General features: G+C 44.9%; 1 protein-coding gene across 1 annotated transcript in view; it reads right to left on the bottom strand.

Annotated features, from left to right (window-relative positions):
- The window catches only part of wars2 (tryptophanyl tRNA synthetase 2, mitochondrial), a 25,861-nt gene extending 11,432 nt beyond the window's left edge, over positions 1-14,429 (bottom strand). Inside the window, exons 1-2 of the mRNA XM_071904076.2 lie at positions 14,325-14,429; positions 1-148 (exon numbers count right to left, since the gene is read on the bottom strand). The exon at positions 1-148 is cut by the window's left edge and continues 113 nt beyond it. Coding sequence (XP_071760177.2) covers positions 1-148; positions 14,325-14,429 — 253 coding nt within the window. The remainder of the gene's footprint in view (positions 149-14,324) is intronic.
- Positions 14,430-17,500: the final 3,071 nt, after the last annotated feature.

Below are 17,500 nucleotides of genomic sequence, written 5' to 3'. Positions count from 1 at the left end.
TGGAGTGCAGGTCCACGATGCTGTAGAGCACCGAGGGGTACCGGCTCTGCAGGGCCACCCAGTTCTCCAGAGCCCCCAGGTAGTTCCCCAGGTGGGGCACACCGGTCGGCTGGATCCCCGAGAAAACACGCCCGCCCCCTGGAGGCTCCTGGAGGTAGGGGGGGGAAGGGGGGTGTTTGAGGTTAGTTTATGTGCATGTCTGTAAAAGATCATAAAAACATAGATAGAAGATGAAAGATAAAACCCCTAGAAAAAAAACATAAAAACTCCTAGAAAAAAGACAGAGTAGAAAAACAACATGCAAACTGTGTGGGTGAGCCGAAGAAACTCCAAGGGGCTTGTGAAAATGTCTCACCCCAAAAGGAAAAACAACAAACAAAATGACAAACAGACACAAAAGGATTGTGCAACAGGGACCCATAAAGTCCAGAAGGGGAAAGACTGTTGAGAGATTTGACAAACAAGAAAGAAGATGTGAGTCGAAGAGGGAGAAACATTCGACAAAACAAAGGTGAGAGCAAACAGACGGGAGGATTTCACAGAAAACAGAAAGATAAGAGAGAGTGTGAGAGGAGGTGAAAACTAAGGTAAACAAGATAATTAAAGATGCTCTGTGTAGCATTTTTAAACATCAATATATCATTGTCAAATTAATTGTGATACCTTGGTATAATTATCGTAAACAAACAAAACCACGATGGAAATGATTGGTCACTTCTATCTCACACCAGTAGGGTTGTTAGTGCTGGTGTTTCTCAAAATTCAGACCATATTTCCCATTTGCTTTGCTTCTTCGGTCAAAGGTTTTCTCTTTCACTTCACTAAAGAGGAAAAACATGTTGGAAGTGATTTTTCCATCTTCCTTTCCTTTCCTTTCCCTCCGTCCACCATCTGCTGCAGTAGAGGCTGATAGGCTGACAGTTTTCTTGACGATGGTCTCATTTGTTTACAGTAATTATACTAATGCCCCAAAATTAAAATCCCCATTAATGCCCCATGATTAAAATCCTTCATGTAGCACCTTTAAGATAAAACAAAGATAAAACAAAGATAATGGACAGAGGGAAGACTCCTAGAAACGGTGAGGAGAGAAGAGAGAAGACAAGACAAGACAAGAGAAGATGAGAAGAGAAGGCAAAAGAGGACAAGACAATAGAAGAGAAGAGAAGAGAAGAGAAGAGAGAAGACAAGACAAGAGAAGACAAGAGAAGATGAGAAGAAAAGGCAAAAGAGGACAAGACAAGAGAAGAGAAGAAAAGAGAAGAGAGAAGACAAGACAAGACAAGAGAAGACGAGAAGAGAAGGCAAAAGAGGACAAGACAATAGAAGAGAAGACAAGAGAAGAGAAGAGAAGAGAGAAGACAAGACAAGAGAAGACGAGAAGAGAAGGCAAAAGAGGACAAGACAATAGAAGAGAAGACAAGAGAAGAGAAGACAAGACAAGAGAAGACGAGAAGAGAAGGCAAAAGAGGACAAGACAATAGAAGAGAAGAGAAGAGAAGACAATAGAAGACAAGAGAAGATGAGAAGAAAAGGCAAAAGAGGACAAGACAATAGAAGAGAAGAGAAGAGAAGACAATAGAAGAGAAGAGAAGAGAAGAGAAGAGAAGAGAAGAGAAGAGAAGAGAAGAGAAGAGAAGAGAAGAGAAGGACCCCGCTGAGTAAATCAGGCCGAGAGGAATAAGCAAAAATAGAGCCACCGCCGGGAGGAGAGAGAGGGTGAAGGTGAAAAGGTGAGAAAGTCACAACTAGAAAAAGCCTGCAGAGACCGAAGTGTCAGCCTGAAACTATTGGCAGGTTGGAGGCCAGCAGCGGTCATGCTTGTGTTACCGAGATGCTAACTCCATGGCTAGCACCTCTGTTCTCTCCCAAACACAGCCAGCGCGAAGAATGCATCACCTCGCCGGCCAACAATAACACTTAACAACCGTCCAACCGACATCAAGGCCTGTGTTACCACAACGGGAAGGACACTGAAAAGGGAGGGGGGGAGGCGGAGAATGAACGGATCAAATACACCCATGCTCCGTGCAGTCTACCGTATCAGAAACATTAAAACAAAGGCCTTATTTTACAGAGCTGGAGCCGGGACAGCCGCGGGTTCTCCACCTCCCCCCTCTAAAAGAGAGATCACTCTTCGCGTTTGGATCCTTGGGCAAATATTGTGTTTCTTTCTGCCGGGCCCGGCCGGGTCGATCCGACTCATTTCTCCTGGCGTCGGCCAACTCCGCTGAACCTTGGCATTCGATTTGGGCCCGCTGGCACGGGGTTTTAGCCGCTGCCCGTGGCACCGAGCACCGCACGATACAATTAGAGGGCGAGCGGAGCGGCGCATGTCATGGGACCTGAAACCACACTGGCTTCCTAAACAACGGCTTCCTCGCTAAACGCCGTTACACAGTAGATTAGGGCTTCTACGGAGCGGAAAAAACACAAAGTCGTCCACTGGAACTGTTTTCGTTGGTCAGTTAGAAAGAGACAGTCCCGTACGAGGGTAAAGACAAGTTCACAACATGTGGTGTTATACCCAGTGACCGCTCCGTTTACACAGCTACCCATTATAACCATCTGATGAATCTCCCCTGCCTGTATTCCCGTTATTGTTTGTACCGACTTAAAACACAAAAAGAACAGGCAAAAAAAAAAGACAACCCAAAAAGCAAATAACAAAATTTAATCTTGATGATAAAACAAAATCTAAACAAATCTAGTGAAATTGATGAGGTTTCCAACACATTTTAATTTTGGGTTTTGGATTGCCACATCAGGTATATTCTAGTCCCTGAAGAAAGAAAAGCCAGCACTCTTAATGTCCTTTTATCATATATTTAAATGGGCAGCTATCGATATTCTAGTCCCTGCCCACATGAATCAATGAAGAGTAGATGTAGTGTCCCCGGTGTACATCAAAGGGAAAGTTCTTCACATTTCACTTTATATCATAACTGTTACTATTTTGACCTATAAAGCCAATATCCATGGATTTCCACAGTGCAGTGTCCTGTGCACAGCTGGAGCTCTTGGAGCTGCCGGCCAAGTTCAGGAAAACAATATCCATCAACTATCCATGGAAACTGAACTTTTGTGAAATTCTATGATTCAACAAGCTGTCCAGAAATAGAAGTCTTGAGGTTGATATTGTGATGATTAACGTTTTCAAAGAAAATGACCCCAAATTAAGATGAGACACGCTTTCTTTCAGCTCAACTCGAGGTGTGTTAGCGGGCTGTAAACAGCAACGTGTGGAGATTTCAACAGAGGAGCTAGTTCTAAAACTTTCCCCCTAAAAAAACCCACGGGGTCTCCGTGTTATCACCTAAATCAGACTGGCAATCTTATGTTCCCGGCTGCACTCTTCGAGGTTATCATAACTAATCATTAAAACCCGAAGCTTTCAGAGGATATCCTCTTCGGTGCGCTGCTGAGAAATCTGTTATCTTGACAGCTAGCTGAGCTACATCACATCCAATCCGACTGAGGGACGGCTCTGCACAGCCCCTGGGATCAGATAACAGCTGCTCCGAGACCAGCACGGCCCAAAGCTCCTCCATCTCACGGCCTTCAGGGATCAGATAACAACTGTTCCGAGGCCAGCGAGGGCCAGAAAGTCTCTGTGTAAAGGCCTGAGGGAGCGGGTCGTTACCCGGCGAGAGAGAGGCAGGAAGGAACTGGGTGCTTATGTCATTACCGAGGGGGTAATTGCAGCGGAGTGCCATTGATGCTGAGGGCCTCTTAAGAGGTGTCAGGATTGATTTGGGTGCGGACGGGGCCCCGAGTCTGGCTCATGTGTGTTCTCACCTCGAGCTGACACGCCAAACGCATGTTCCCCCTCCGCTCCGGCCCCCGGGGGAAGCCATTAGCCATGCAGACATGGTAATGGTGTCATTTGAGCCAATCGAGCGTCAAATGAGAGTCAACGCCGGCGCTAACTAGCCACCGGGCAATCAGGGCTATCACGCATCACATCGCTGCGCCAGACACCTCCGTGTTACTTTTGGTCGGAGAAAAGTCAAGCGTCTTTAAACCTGTGCCTCTATAGCTGTTGGAAGAGAAAATAGATTACACAGGGAAGTAAATCAACTACTGTATGATGACAGTGGAGACAGCGTATGTTGTAAAGTAATTCATGTTTGTAATGAATACTGCACTGCAAAGCCAACAGTAATAAAATATTGTCATCCAACACACTTTCGCCATGGACTATATTAAACCTGTGCAATATAGCAACTGAATTCATTTAAATACTTGCGGAGTGCTTGATTTCATATCTCGCAAAAGTGAAGTGACTCCTCCTTGTAGCTGAATAAATCCCTGATCAAATAAATCAATCAATAAGCGCACAAACCACATATAAATACATATTTTGCAAAGGCCTAAAAAAAATGTCACAGAATAAGGAGAAAGGATGAATAAGCCCTTCTCAGTGCCTACCAAGGGTTTGAAGTTTGGCTTTATGCTACACATGCAAGCGCAAAACTGGAATTAACACAGTAACAATTTAATTTTCAGCATTTTTTTTTTCTTATTGTGAGACTAGGAAAGCTGAGACGGACACAGAGTAAGGGCGGGCAGGACTTGATCCCAGGTGAACAGGATCACCATCGTGAAGCACAATATGAAAACAAAATTATATCTGCTTGTCCCATTCCAATTAATCAATAAAGCAGAGCTGCAACGATTAATCGATTAATCGATTAGTTGCCAACTATTAAATTAATCGCCAACTATTTTGATAATCGATTAATCGGTTTGAGTAATTTTTTAAGAAAAATAAGTCAAAATTCTCTGATTCCAGCTTCTCAAATGTGAATATTTTCTGGTTTCTTTACTCCTCTATGACAGTAAACTGAATATCTTTGGGTTGTGGACAAAACGAGACATTTGAGGACGTCATCTTGGGCTTTGGGAAACACTGATCGACATTTTTCACCATTTTCTGACATTTTATAGACCAAACAACTAATCGATTAATCGAGAAAATAATCGACAGATTAATCGACAATGAAAATAATCGTTAGTTGCAGCCCTACAATAAAGTAAAGCAACGATGAGCAGCTTCTTCCCTCCTCCCTCTCGCTTCCATCCCATCACACGTCTCTTCACTTTCCTCTCTTTCCATCTCCGTGTCTCCCGGTCGCCGGGCGCCTGTTGATGACACGTAGCAGACGCAGGGAACGCTGGGTGTTCTCGCCTCATATTTTATACTGACAGGCGCGATGCTGTCGTACCACGGCGTCGGGAAGGTGACGAAAGCTTTCTTCATCCACGTCTGCCATATGGCGAATACATTACGCACCATGTGTGTGTGACATTAACGCCAACAGCTAGAAGGTTACATACACTTAAAGGCCATGTTTTCACACTCGCAGACCCTTTCCGGGAATATGTGTTCATTTGTCTGTGTGTGTGTGTGTGTGTGTGTGGTAATATTCATGGGATGGAGGTCATCTGTGTGCACACATGAGTATGTCCACACGTGTTGTAGCCTTTGCCTACATCAACAGCGGTGAAGCTGTGAAGGTGTCTGTCCGTCTGAGTTTGACAGCTCACATCAAGGGCCAGCATTGGTGGAAAGAAAGCGAAAGGAAAACCATCAGACAGCCCATCAAAACAACAGCAACATGACTTGAGTCTTCGCTGCCGCACCGAGCCGCGCTAAGTGGAAAACAATAGTCAACTGGAGGTGATTCACTTCATCTGAGGACCAAAAAGACCGTCTTCTTCTCTTGGAGTCGACGTCGGGTTTCCCACAATTCCAGAGGAGATCTGGTTCCAGAATTCCATGGAAAACACGTTTCCCTCGTCTCTCCAAAGTCTTCCAGACTCCTGGAACCGCCGCATGGTAGGACACGGATGATGAATGTTGGACATATCTGTTAACTGAGTGCAAGACACAATGAAATGACATCCTTCCAGAAGAATGCGTAAAGATGACAAATTGCCTTGAACTAAAATCTCAAGGCCTGCCCGGACAGAGGGAACGCTGGGAGATTTTTCCACTCGATGGTGGATCGTTTTCTTTCGATGGACCCAAATCCTGCAAAGTTGCCACTAAAAAGAAATGGCTGCGTTCATAGCGGTCCCCAAGCACGCAGAGCGAAGGGAGAGCTTAAGTACAGACTAGGGACTCGCCATTATCGACCTCCATTCTCAGCTGAGTTGTTTCAGCTTCCAGGGCGTCTCGGCCTCCATGCCGCCACCGGCCAACGCCATTAATCACCGCCACGGTTTTGGTTGAGCTAGGACTCGTGGAACAGCGCATTTCTCTTCTCAGACCTGTTCTGGGCTCGCTTTTCAGGACTCATACATCATATCAGAGCCTGGGAGTCCCGGAGTGGCCTACTGACATCCCTCTCACCGAGGGGCGTGATGAGCGGGCCCTACGGTCGCCGCCGTTTCGCCATGCCAATTTCAACACTTCTCAGACCCGCCTCCGGGGGCACCGCCGCTCGCCCCGCTGCGAATTACCATCAGCTCTTTGTGGGCCCGGGGAAGCTCTCCTGATCCGACCCCACCCGGGGAGCGGCAGGACGGGCCCGAGGACCGAGGAGCGTCCCCCTCGCTGTTCCCGTCCGCCTGTCCGCATGGGGGTCCCCCCCCCCGCCTCATCGCTCGCTCCCCCCGCTGGGCGTCCGACACACAGGGCCCAGTGTTCCTCTTCTGTCCCGGTCGCCCCACGCGCCCCATTAACACCGGCATCACGCTGAAATCCACCTTGAAACGCAACTCCCCCCACCTCCACCCCTCCTCCTTCATCCCTCTCTTTCTCTCACTTTGGGACCTGTTAACGCCGGCAACCAGCAGAGATCCACTTCAGTGAGGTATCGAACAGGAAATGGGGTTTAATGCATTCCCCCTCTCCTTAAAAGTGTGTGTGTGTGTGTGTGTGTGTGTGTGTGTGTTTAGCCAATATCAGAACACACCACAGCTTGAAACAGTGCAAATGATCATAGAGAAACACACACACACACACACACACAACGTACAACCACAAATACACACACATACACACAGGCAAGAAAACTGAGTGATGGAGGGATGGAAAAAGGGAGAGCAAGAAAGCGAGAAGAGAAAGTGATGGAGGAGGCAAAGTGCTGAAGAAAGAGTGACTATAGCCCAGTCAAGGCTTGGGCAACTTTTTTTTCTTTTTTTTTCCTCTCAGAGAGGGTGTCTGGGGTACGGAGGGGGGCGGGGGGGGGCAGGCCCAAAAGGAGCGTTTGATTAAATCTGCGGTTGACGTGTGGGACAGGTGAGATTGATGAGGTTCCTCTGAGCTTCACACTGTGCGGAGAGCGGGGGCAGAGGAACAGAACGCTGCAGTGTGGCGGGCCAGGGCTCGGGGCCCGCTCGCGCCGTGGGGTCCCCCGGCTGATTAATGGGACTGGAGGCCCTTCAAAAACAGCGCTCCCCGCAGACAGGGCCCGACGGCGCTCCAAAAATAACCAGGCGGGGGAGGCGGCCCCGGCCTCGGGCCCTAACAGGCTGCAGCTTCTGAAGGATCCAGACTTCAATACGGCCTGCGGCGAGATAACCGAGAGTAGCAGCGCCCACTCGGGACAGGAAACTGTAATCTTGCTCATTAGAAGCAAGAAACTTTACCGACTTTACTGCTTTATGTGAAGTGACAAGCACAGATAACTTTGATACTGTATCAATTACAGAATCCCATCCACTGCTGATCTACTGTAACACATCAGCATTTGCCGGGCGGTGAGGTGCGGGCGGCGGCCGAGCTCAACGTCAACCCAAACGAGCACAACATTTTCGCCATATTGAAATAGTGATATTATGGCAGAGTAAAAATTCATATTAAAACAGCTTTGGAAACAGATATCAAAGATATTTAGGTTCTGATTTTACCAAACGATGCAGGTAGCAGCTATGGACAAGAATAACCATCATCTCAACTTTTATTTTGGTGCTATATTTACACAGGTTTCGACGTTGGTGCAGACAGTCATATCAACATCGACTCAACATCTAAATGTTTGCTGAGTAGCTGAAATTGATTTCCAACAGTCACTTGATCGGTAGTGATTGACATTTAAAATCAAAGAGTTACACATCAGGCATTACCAACAGTTCTATCAGTTAAAGCAATTTTATGAATCTTACTTTTCACATCGCCTAATCAGTTCAATATCACCAGCAGGACTTTTCAAAATGGCATATTCGGTCTGATCCTGACTTTAATGGTTACACCCACATTGAGTTTTGCACTTATGATGATGATTTTATACCTATTTTTCTGTATTAACTTTTACTGTATATCATTGCTTTGTTTGATTTTATGATGTCTTGACACATTGTTGCTTGTTTTTAACTGTGTCTTGTAAGGTGTCCTTGAGTGCTTTGAAAGGCGCCCATAAATAAAATGCATTATTATTATTATTATTATTATTAAACTGTTCTGTGAGTGCAGGCCCGGCTCAAACCTGGCCGAAATATAGTAGTTAGCCTACATGGCAACCTGCCTACAACATGTCCACCATCACATGTAGAGCAGCTGGGTGCAAGTGGAAAAGTGAAGAGTAGCTTAATTTATATTTAACTCATTTCACCATTAGATAAACACATTCATGCCAACGCTCCTCGCCTCCACAAACCGTTCTAAACCACTTCCCCGTTCTTCCGTGTTGACAATAGAGATGTTTAGTTTCACTCCACATACGGGAAACAAATGACTGAAAGGAGAACTAATAATACCCGAAAACACATAAAAGTCACAAGACAGCGAAAAATGACCGGCACACACTTCATAAATTTATCAATATGTAATTATGGTAACACTCTGGGCGAGCCTCTGCCAGCAGCAGTCAGTCTCTCTGAAGAGTCCAGCAATTTCCTCCGGCGCAGGCGGCGTCTGTTGACTCGAGTGCGGCTCGAGAGCACGATACCAGATCCTCGGTACATTTTAATTAAAAATGTCAGACGTTCAGCAAAGGACACTGGATCTGCACCGACTGAGACACGGGAACGCTGGTGAGATTCCCCAGGCAGCAATGTGGGCGCATAACTAGGACAGACTTATTCTGTAATTCGACTTAGCTAGATATGAATTTTAAAAAAAAAAAAGCGGAGAAATGTTGACATTTGGGATAGTTTGGAGAAATGGGCGGTGTGCAGAGCGTTTGAGCGAAGCCCCGGCTAGGAAAGGACTACGACAGACCTAATTACACGGAGGGGACTGGTGAGAATTAGGGGGCTTTTCTGACAGTTGAAAATAAATAGGGCAGTTAATGAACATCCTCAAACGGGAGGCCATGTTTCCTCGCTCTCGCTCCCCTCTCCCATGTGGCGCGGGAGCCGCTCTAATGGTTTTAGCTGACACCCGAGCGAGTGAATTTGGAGCCGGGGAGAACAGAGAGGCGAATTAGGAGTCACTTCCTCTCTCCCGGAGCCCGGGGCTGAGATGACTGATATCAGCCATTAAGAAGACCACAGGCGAGGGAGCGCCGGCTGCGTTTCCACCGCCGCAGCTACAGCTGATGTGAGGCGGCGGGCTCCAGTCAGAAGCCGTGGAGGGCCAGGAGTCTGCAGGTTTCATTCCAACCTAACACTACACCAGCTGAGTCCACTACTCAAGTCAAAGTGTTTCACAAGGTTAAAAGAAAAATATAACATTACAGTAAACAATCTAACAAGTGAAACATGTCGTCCCCCATGAATGATGCAGGCAGCCCTTGGGCCAATCGGTAACAAGATGCATCTTCCCTTCAAGTTTCATCAAAATGGGGCCGGTGTTGCAGCAGTTACGGCCTTTCAGTTTGAAATTGACATTTAATTATAGCGCCCGCATCAGACCAATCAGAGGGCCAAAACGCATCCTCTCCAAGTTTTGTCAAAATTGGACCAGTGGTGCCTGAAATATCATGTTTGAGTGAAAAAATTTAGATCTTTAATTAGGGCGCCGCCATTGTGAAAACGTGTAATTCAGAAACACAAACAGTCACGACCAACTTTTCATCCGACTGGACAGCAGAGAACAGAATGACAGTGCCACAGGGCGCTTTGCTGCTCGGACCGCATCAAAGTACGATCATTTCCAACTCAAAAAAAAAAGTGGGCCGCCCTCAAGCAGCGTGCATAACGCTTCAAACTCACTGAAAACAATTCGAAAAAGTGCTGCTAAAGCGCATCCTGTCTGATGAAGGTCTTCAGTCAATCAGAGTCATTTATAAGGATAGCCGGATGATTTTAGCAAATTTCCCGTCGATCAGACTTATAGTGTTGGAGTTAACGGCCTTTCAGAGTTTAACAATACAAACTAGAGCAGTAGAAGTGGAATGAGGGTTTTGAGTGAACCGTCAACGTCCCGGGTTCGAATCCAGCCTGGGACGTTTGTCTCATGTCATCCATCTCTCTCCCTCCCAATCTGTCCCGTCTCTTTACAGTGGACTATCACATAAAAGCAAAAACGCCCAATACCCAGTAAAAAGGGCAAAAGGTTTTGAATTGGCAGTGAAAACAAGGTCAGTATCACCCGGTCAGCACTGCAACGAATAGCAACCCACTCTGCAAGGCTGAGCTCTACTCCTGCTCAGGTTACTTCTGTTTCTATCAAGTGTTGCAGAATTAAACCCCCCCCCCCCCCAAACTCCATCTGACCCTTCAATCTCTGACCCACCGCTGCAGGTCATCTAGCTGACGTTTGCTGGTATGAGCAGAAGCTTTCAGCCAATTTTCAGACAAGCGATGGAAAAGTACGGCGCAGCTGACTCACGACACTTCTTTCAAAGTTCAGAGCATCTGACAAAGGTCGCACTTCATCTTTGTATCAGTCCGCTGAGGTTCGGTGACTTTTTAACACACATTTTCCAGGGCAGAAAAGCCTCCAGAAAAAAGCGTCCTGGTTGACGCACATCACACCTCGGGGCATTGTGAGCGCGCTGGTGTTTGCGCTCGGCCGTCCACATTTGGAGAAAATTAAAACAAATGAAAACCAACACTTCATTTCTGATGTTATTGCTGGTAATGAAGCACTGCTGCGATGCTTTTGAGCCCCCCCCACCTCCTCCTCCTCCTCCTCTCTGGACGCGCACACCTCTCCTGCGCCTCCAGAGACTCGGCCTTAACAAAACACAGACGGGCCGGCGGTGAACGGCGCATACCGTCGCCGAAACACCACGCGGCAGTCATTACGCCGCGCAGCTCGTACATCACCCGGCGAGAGGGGGCGAGGGCAGAGGGGGCGAGGGTTTCTAACGGCACCGTAACGCAACAACCCGCTCAATAATTAGCGTCGTCGTCGCACTGAAACGCACTAGTTATTCTTACGCGTGCCGGGGGACTCGTTGTTTGCCTTAACACCCCATTCGCTTCTCGGAGGCAGCAAGCTGAGTTATAGTAGGCGTGTTTCTTAAATCCACTGAAATATAAAAGCTAAGGATGTGATGTCACATGCAGGACTGAGGGAAATGCGAAAAAGATGTGTTTGTAAAATAAGAAAAACGCTTAAGCTGACAGCAGGAAATATGAAAGCTGCCACACTCCAGGATGGCTGCTAAGGATGTGAGGTGACGTGCATGGCCGGGGAGGAAATGCACCAAAAAATGTTCGTAGTGCTGAAAGCTGTTGTGTCTAAATACAAGGATTTTATATAAAAGCAAGACTACATTTTTCAGGATCTCTCTGAAAGCCTGCAGTGGCGTCACGTCCCTCAACAGACTTTTACAGGGAAAAAAAGGAAATGACTGGTTGCTCTATATTGTCAAACTAGGATCAAAAATGTATCGGGTGCTCTTCGAAAAAAAAAAAGAGTGCTACAAACAAAAGGACAGTCCAGGCACTCCAAATATAAAAATATAACCACGAGGAAGAAAATACTTAAAAAGCCTTTATTGTAGTGGCTAAATCGTTAAAAAAAGCCAACATGTTTCGACCACTGTAGGTCTTCTTCAGGGCTTTAAAGACTTTTACAGCTTTAATTCCCTTTGCTCTGACTGTAGTTCAGGAAGAAGTGGTGCTTTAATTAACGCTCTGCTTCAATTAACAAACTGGAATCTGTGGCAGGAGGAGGGAGAAGTTTCCTGCTCTGTTAGTGAAGTAAAGAGCGAGAGGAAACAAAACAGAACTAGCCATCATCCAGGATTCAAACTCCTGCAGGACGCTGAACCACAACAAGATCCCACTGTGCTGTAAATACTTAGCTGGCTTTGTAAAACCTAGACTAAGTCAAAAAAAAATACAAAAAAATGACGCAAAACACTTGATTAAATGCAAATACATGCATTTAAAAGGAAAAATCCACCACTGGATACTCTTACACTGTTAGATATCATCAATCTCAATACTCTCTATCATCAGTACTTTTTATGGCATACGTTTGAACACTTTTGCTTTTTAAATAATCGGGCAGTTGAAACGATGATGTATTTAGAATATTTATCAGCCGATTATGATCAGTACTTGATCATTTGATGCAGCCCTACTGACTGGTTCGTTGTGAGACACTTGAGATTTGTGTAGTAATGTACTAATTTGATTCTACTGTGTAACATTCAACAAACTTATGAGCCAATGGTAAGTGACTAATATAAAAAACAGACAATTATACATACATGTATAGAGAGAGAGAGAGAGAGAGAGAGAGAGAGAGAGAGAGAGAGAATAACTCTTATATTTCTGTTCCTCCTCGCTCCTACATGACTGTGCTGTGGTCAGGAAGACTGTAAGGACATTAAGGACCTGACCTTTGCACTCCTTTTAGTTGGCTGTAAGTTTTGGTGACAAACAAATTGAATCTTATTCTACTGCTGCACTCACTGTAAATCCTTCTAGAAAAGAGAATCAGCTAAAGACCTAAAATGTAAAACTGTAAAATGTACTCAACTGTGAAGAACCACAGAACCACAAATGACAGGAACATCACATATATGTGATAGAAAATACTATATATAGTATTTTCTTATGGCCCAGGACAGTACAATCAGCATTTACAGTACAATGTTCAGTTTATAAGGATGGTATTCTGTTCCATCATCACACGGCCACCTTGGTAGGAAAATAACAGCTGATTGTGATATATTTTAACAGGTGATTATAATCAATGAGCTGTGTGTATGGTAACAGACCATATTGGTAGGAAATACATGTGGCAAATAAAAAATCAATTTGGAGTGCTGTCCTAGTTTTCCTTTCTCATTATCGACTACTTTAAGGATCCAGCACCCAGTTGTTATGGTATTATCGTGAGTTGAGCGCGTTGTATCTTATTTTTTAGGAAATACATGTGACATCACAGGAATACTATGAATAATAATAATAACAATAACAAATGGCAGTTCTATTTCTAAATCAAAATTCCATTATGAATTGTGATGGATGTGGTTTTTAGACTCATAAAAATGTTTTAAAAAATGTGTGCGGTTGGAGAAAAATGAGATGGCAACAGTCTGGATTTGAATCATTTTCTCCTAAACACTTTATCAGCAGTCAATATTGTGATGTTGATATTGTTTTGATTAATTGTGTCCCTAAACAACCCTCTCATCTGTCACATCACACTGCAGTGAAACCTGGAGCCCAGGTGCTGGATCTGAAGCAGACTGACTTGTAGTTTATCTGGACTTTCAGAGTCAAATCAACATTACAGTAAATGATTCATCTTAAAACCAGCCAGCTCACTCCTCCTGGCTGCTGCTACAGAAACAGTCAGTAAGCACGACCACCTGGTTCGATGCTCAGTGGAGACGGAGATGTTTACACTCTAGAGTATAATAAACTAAACTGCCATGGGATAATAAGAGCTGAGATGTGTGATGACATCACAGTGACATCACAGCACCTCTGCACTCCAGTGTGTGTTGAGTGACAAAACTTTAATAATGAAGCCTAGGCTACAGTATGAGTCATCACAGTGTGTCCCAGTGTCACTGCTGGTCGTATTAGCAACACAGGAACACACTAAAAGCCAGTGACGTTGTAACCAGTGATGTAATGGTACTGTATATTAAAACACAGTCGGCAAACAACCACCAATTTAAATGGGAAAAAAAACAATGAATTAATGTATTTTTTCCCTTAAAATAAGTTTGCATTTACTTACATGATAATACTTGTAAATAGCAACTAGTTTACTACTGTTTACCACACATGTATAACTTCCGTCGACTAAAAACGAAAGTAAACTCGCAGATAAATAAGTGCTAAAATAACTTTATGTGTGTTTATTCACCACTGCATCCCTGTCTGAACAGTGTATCTGCTGTCAGTGTAAAGGACAAGCAGCAGATCCTGGGTCAGATCAGACTGCAGTTTCCTCTCGCTGAGACACGGAACAACAGCTTCACAGACCGTAAAGTGTTTTCTAACGCGGGTCGTACCTTCCTCTCCGGACACGCTCCAGCGCTGAAGAATCTTCTCGGAGAATTCTGCTTTTGAATGAATCTGAAGAAGAGTTTCACGTTAGTGCGGATGGGGAGCGCCATCTTGGATTATGACCTCACTTCACTACGGTGGCTCAGGATGGACAAACGGAACGCGTTGTCCAAGTCGGATCACAAAAATGACGTCTTCACCTTGCAACCAACTTTTCCAAGTTATACTGTTTTCCTATTTAGCAATAAGTGATACATTAGTGATACATTGATACACAGACTTGATAACAAGGTACATTACATTAATAAACTTAATCAAGAAACTTTACCTCCTGGAAAAGTGAGTGTAGTTTTAGTGGTTATCTAATGCTGTACCAGTAGGCATACAAATACATGGCATAAATAATGCAGGCATACAAGTAACAGTCCTCCCCGCCTCCGCCTCTCCCATCAAATACACTGCCTTTCTGTCCCTAACTGATCTCCCATTGGTTTACACTTTTGATTGATCCCTCCCTGCGTTATGTCCCGCCTCAAACTCCTGTGGTTTCAACCAGTAATGTGTCACATTATGGAAACAAGATGCTCTGAAACTGCTGTGTCATTGTGACTCTGATGTGGTTTAAACTGTGGACTTTGGATTGTAGAAAAATGTTCAATCTTTCAATTAGGTTTTTGTTTTCTTGTATAAGAACCTAGAATTTTGCTATTCTCTATCACTGGCTGCTCTAACACAACAGTGATCCAACCTATATCCAGTTCATAAATCTTCTCCAGCCGGTGTCTGGTAGCTCTTTCCTGGGAAAAATCCTCTGCCGCACAGGAAGTGATGCGTTTTACGTTTCCTGGTTTGTCTGGAATAAACAGAAGAAGAAGAACTGGGTAGTTAGCATGAGCAGTGATAGCCAACATGACTGAACAGACAGAGAAAAGAGAAACTCAAACTGCATCAACAGAAAACCCAAGCTCCGCCCACACTGTTTGATTGACAGGTGATCTGTGGGAAGTGCAGTGCAGAAACACTACAGTGATGAGGCTGAGGGACAAAGATGGAGGCTAAATTTTAAAAAAAATCTCCCAGATAATTGCTTTATTTCATGTTTCTTCACAGAGAAATCCACCTCTGGGTCTCACAGCTGAACACCAGACTTCATCCTTCATGTTCACTCCTTCATTGCAGACCAGCTGCCTGTACTGTGTGTTTGTGCCATGCGCAGCCTATGGAAGAGGAAGATATGCAATTACACTCTCTCCCCCCGCCACATGCAGGCTATAGAAATGTGTCAGACATGTGCGGTTTCCTCTTTGTCTGAGGTCTCCATGCTAATTGGATGGTGTTGTGTCTGGTCCGCCTGGGTCCTTAACAGCTGCAGAACCCATAGTCCTCTCCTCCATATACCTTCCCTCATTACGAAGCGCCGATCCATATATATATAACTATGTGATTATACGCTGCGGGACGGGTAGGGTTACAAAATGTTTGGAGGGCACAGTCGGCGCTCCTCAGACTTCTTGTTTCTGTGCGTTACCGACATCTGCTCCTCGTTTTTTTTCCCCCCTCCACCTTTTGCATCTGGTTGCATTTGCAGCACAAATATCAGGCTATCATTCCATATTCATTATTATTTCCCGAGGCGCTGAGGCTGAGCTGTTTGGTGCATCAGGGTTACAGAGCTCCGTGGGTTTGTTCTCTCACGTCTGGATGAGTGTCTGCTGGGCGACGGGCTCGTATGTTCGCCGGTGTGTGTTTTGTGTGTGTGTGTGTGTGTGTGTGTGTTGAAGCCTTCAGCTCCCGTTTCCTGGCCACCCAGTAGAGGTTGGTCCTCCTGTGCCTCCTTTTCTTCCCTCTCCTCCTTTCCTTCGCCTCCTCCTCCTCCTCCGTCTTAGTCTGAAAGAAATTCCTTCCCCTCAGATTCAAGGCGTGTGGGATTTTCCTGCCGTTGTATTGTATGTGAGTCCGGTGTAACGTGTGGATCTGCAGCTCAGTGAGCAGAGTGTGACTCTAACACTGTCGGGGTCGCAGGTTCGACTCCCACCGGGGTCGGACATGAGAATATAAGCGCTCATGTGGAAGGTGCTTTGGATGAAAATATCCACTAAAATGTCCCTGCACCCAAGTTTAATACAGTGAAAACTATTGATGCATAGGTAAATCCAATCAATTCTAGATCTAGATAGATATTAAAAGCAAAAATAGAAGCAGGTCGCTGTCCTGTCGGTTTACTGTCACATAGTTTTCATTTATACAATCCTGTCCATGCATTATTTTCTGATTTCTGCTCTGATGAAGGTGCAGCTATTGAGTTAAAAACAAAAAAACAGTCTCAAGAGCAGAACTAAGTAATAAGCCATGGTAACTGTTCCAGTCTGTTCCAATGTCTCCGTACTTTGCCATTTTGCAAATTTAGGCCATGAAACGATCCAGCAGTGAGAAAACTAAAAGGCAAAAAGCTTTTGTGTGAGTCAGCAGCAGTAACAGGTTCAATCTGCTGCTTTGTTCACAAAAACACGATATTGTGACCCAAGCTGGGTCCACCAGCAACAACACTTTCTGTGCTTTTTTGCAAATATGAACTGGAGCATGACCTGGAATCTCTGTTATGTTGTTCCTGTGTCTTCTAGTGTTGGATTCTGTTTTTATTACATCTGTTTTCAACTCTACCACAGTGGAACCAAAGGCAAATTTCAGAGTTTAGTTATTATTAGAGTTGAAGATACTGTACATAAAATTTTGCAATGTTGAAATGAATGCTACCTTCAACGAAGAAAAAGAAAACAGAATATTAATATAATAATATAAGAATGAGTGTCAACGTAAACACAAAACATGAGAAAAAGATGGAGAGGTAAAACGCATCACTTCCTGTGCACCGGAGGAAAGACCCGCCCAACAGACAAGGGAAAAGCTTTCATGAACTGGATACAGGTTGAATGTCTTGTCCTCCTCCTCCTCCTCCTCCTCTTCCTCTTCACTTTCCCCCTCCTCCTCTTCCTCCTTCTCCTCCTCATTCAATTCCTCCTCCTCCTTGCCCTATTTCTCCTCCTTCTCTTCATCTTCCTCCTCCTTCTCATTGTCTTGATCCTCCTCATCTTCTTCATCCTATTAGACTAGATATTACACATCTATTATACATGCGAGTGTACACATAATACACATGCACAAACACAGATATACACTTTCT

The sequence above is a fragment of the Centroberyx gerrardi genome, chromosome 10 (assembly GCF_048128805.1).
Source record: "Centroberyx gerrardi isolate f3 chromosome 10, fCenGer3.hap1.cur.20231027, whole genome shotgun sequence".
NCBI classification, from domain to species: domain Eukaryota; kingdom Metazoa; phylum Chordata; class Actinopteri; order Beryciformes; family Berycidae; genus Centroberyx; species Centroberyx gerrardi.
The sequence above is the reverse complement of the archived record's forward strand: the minus strand, read 5'-3'. Positions and strand labels throughout refer to the sequence as shown.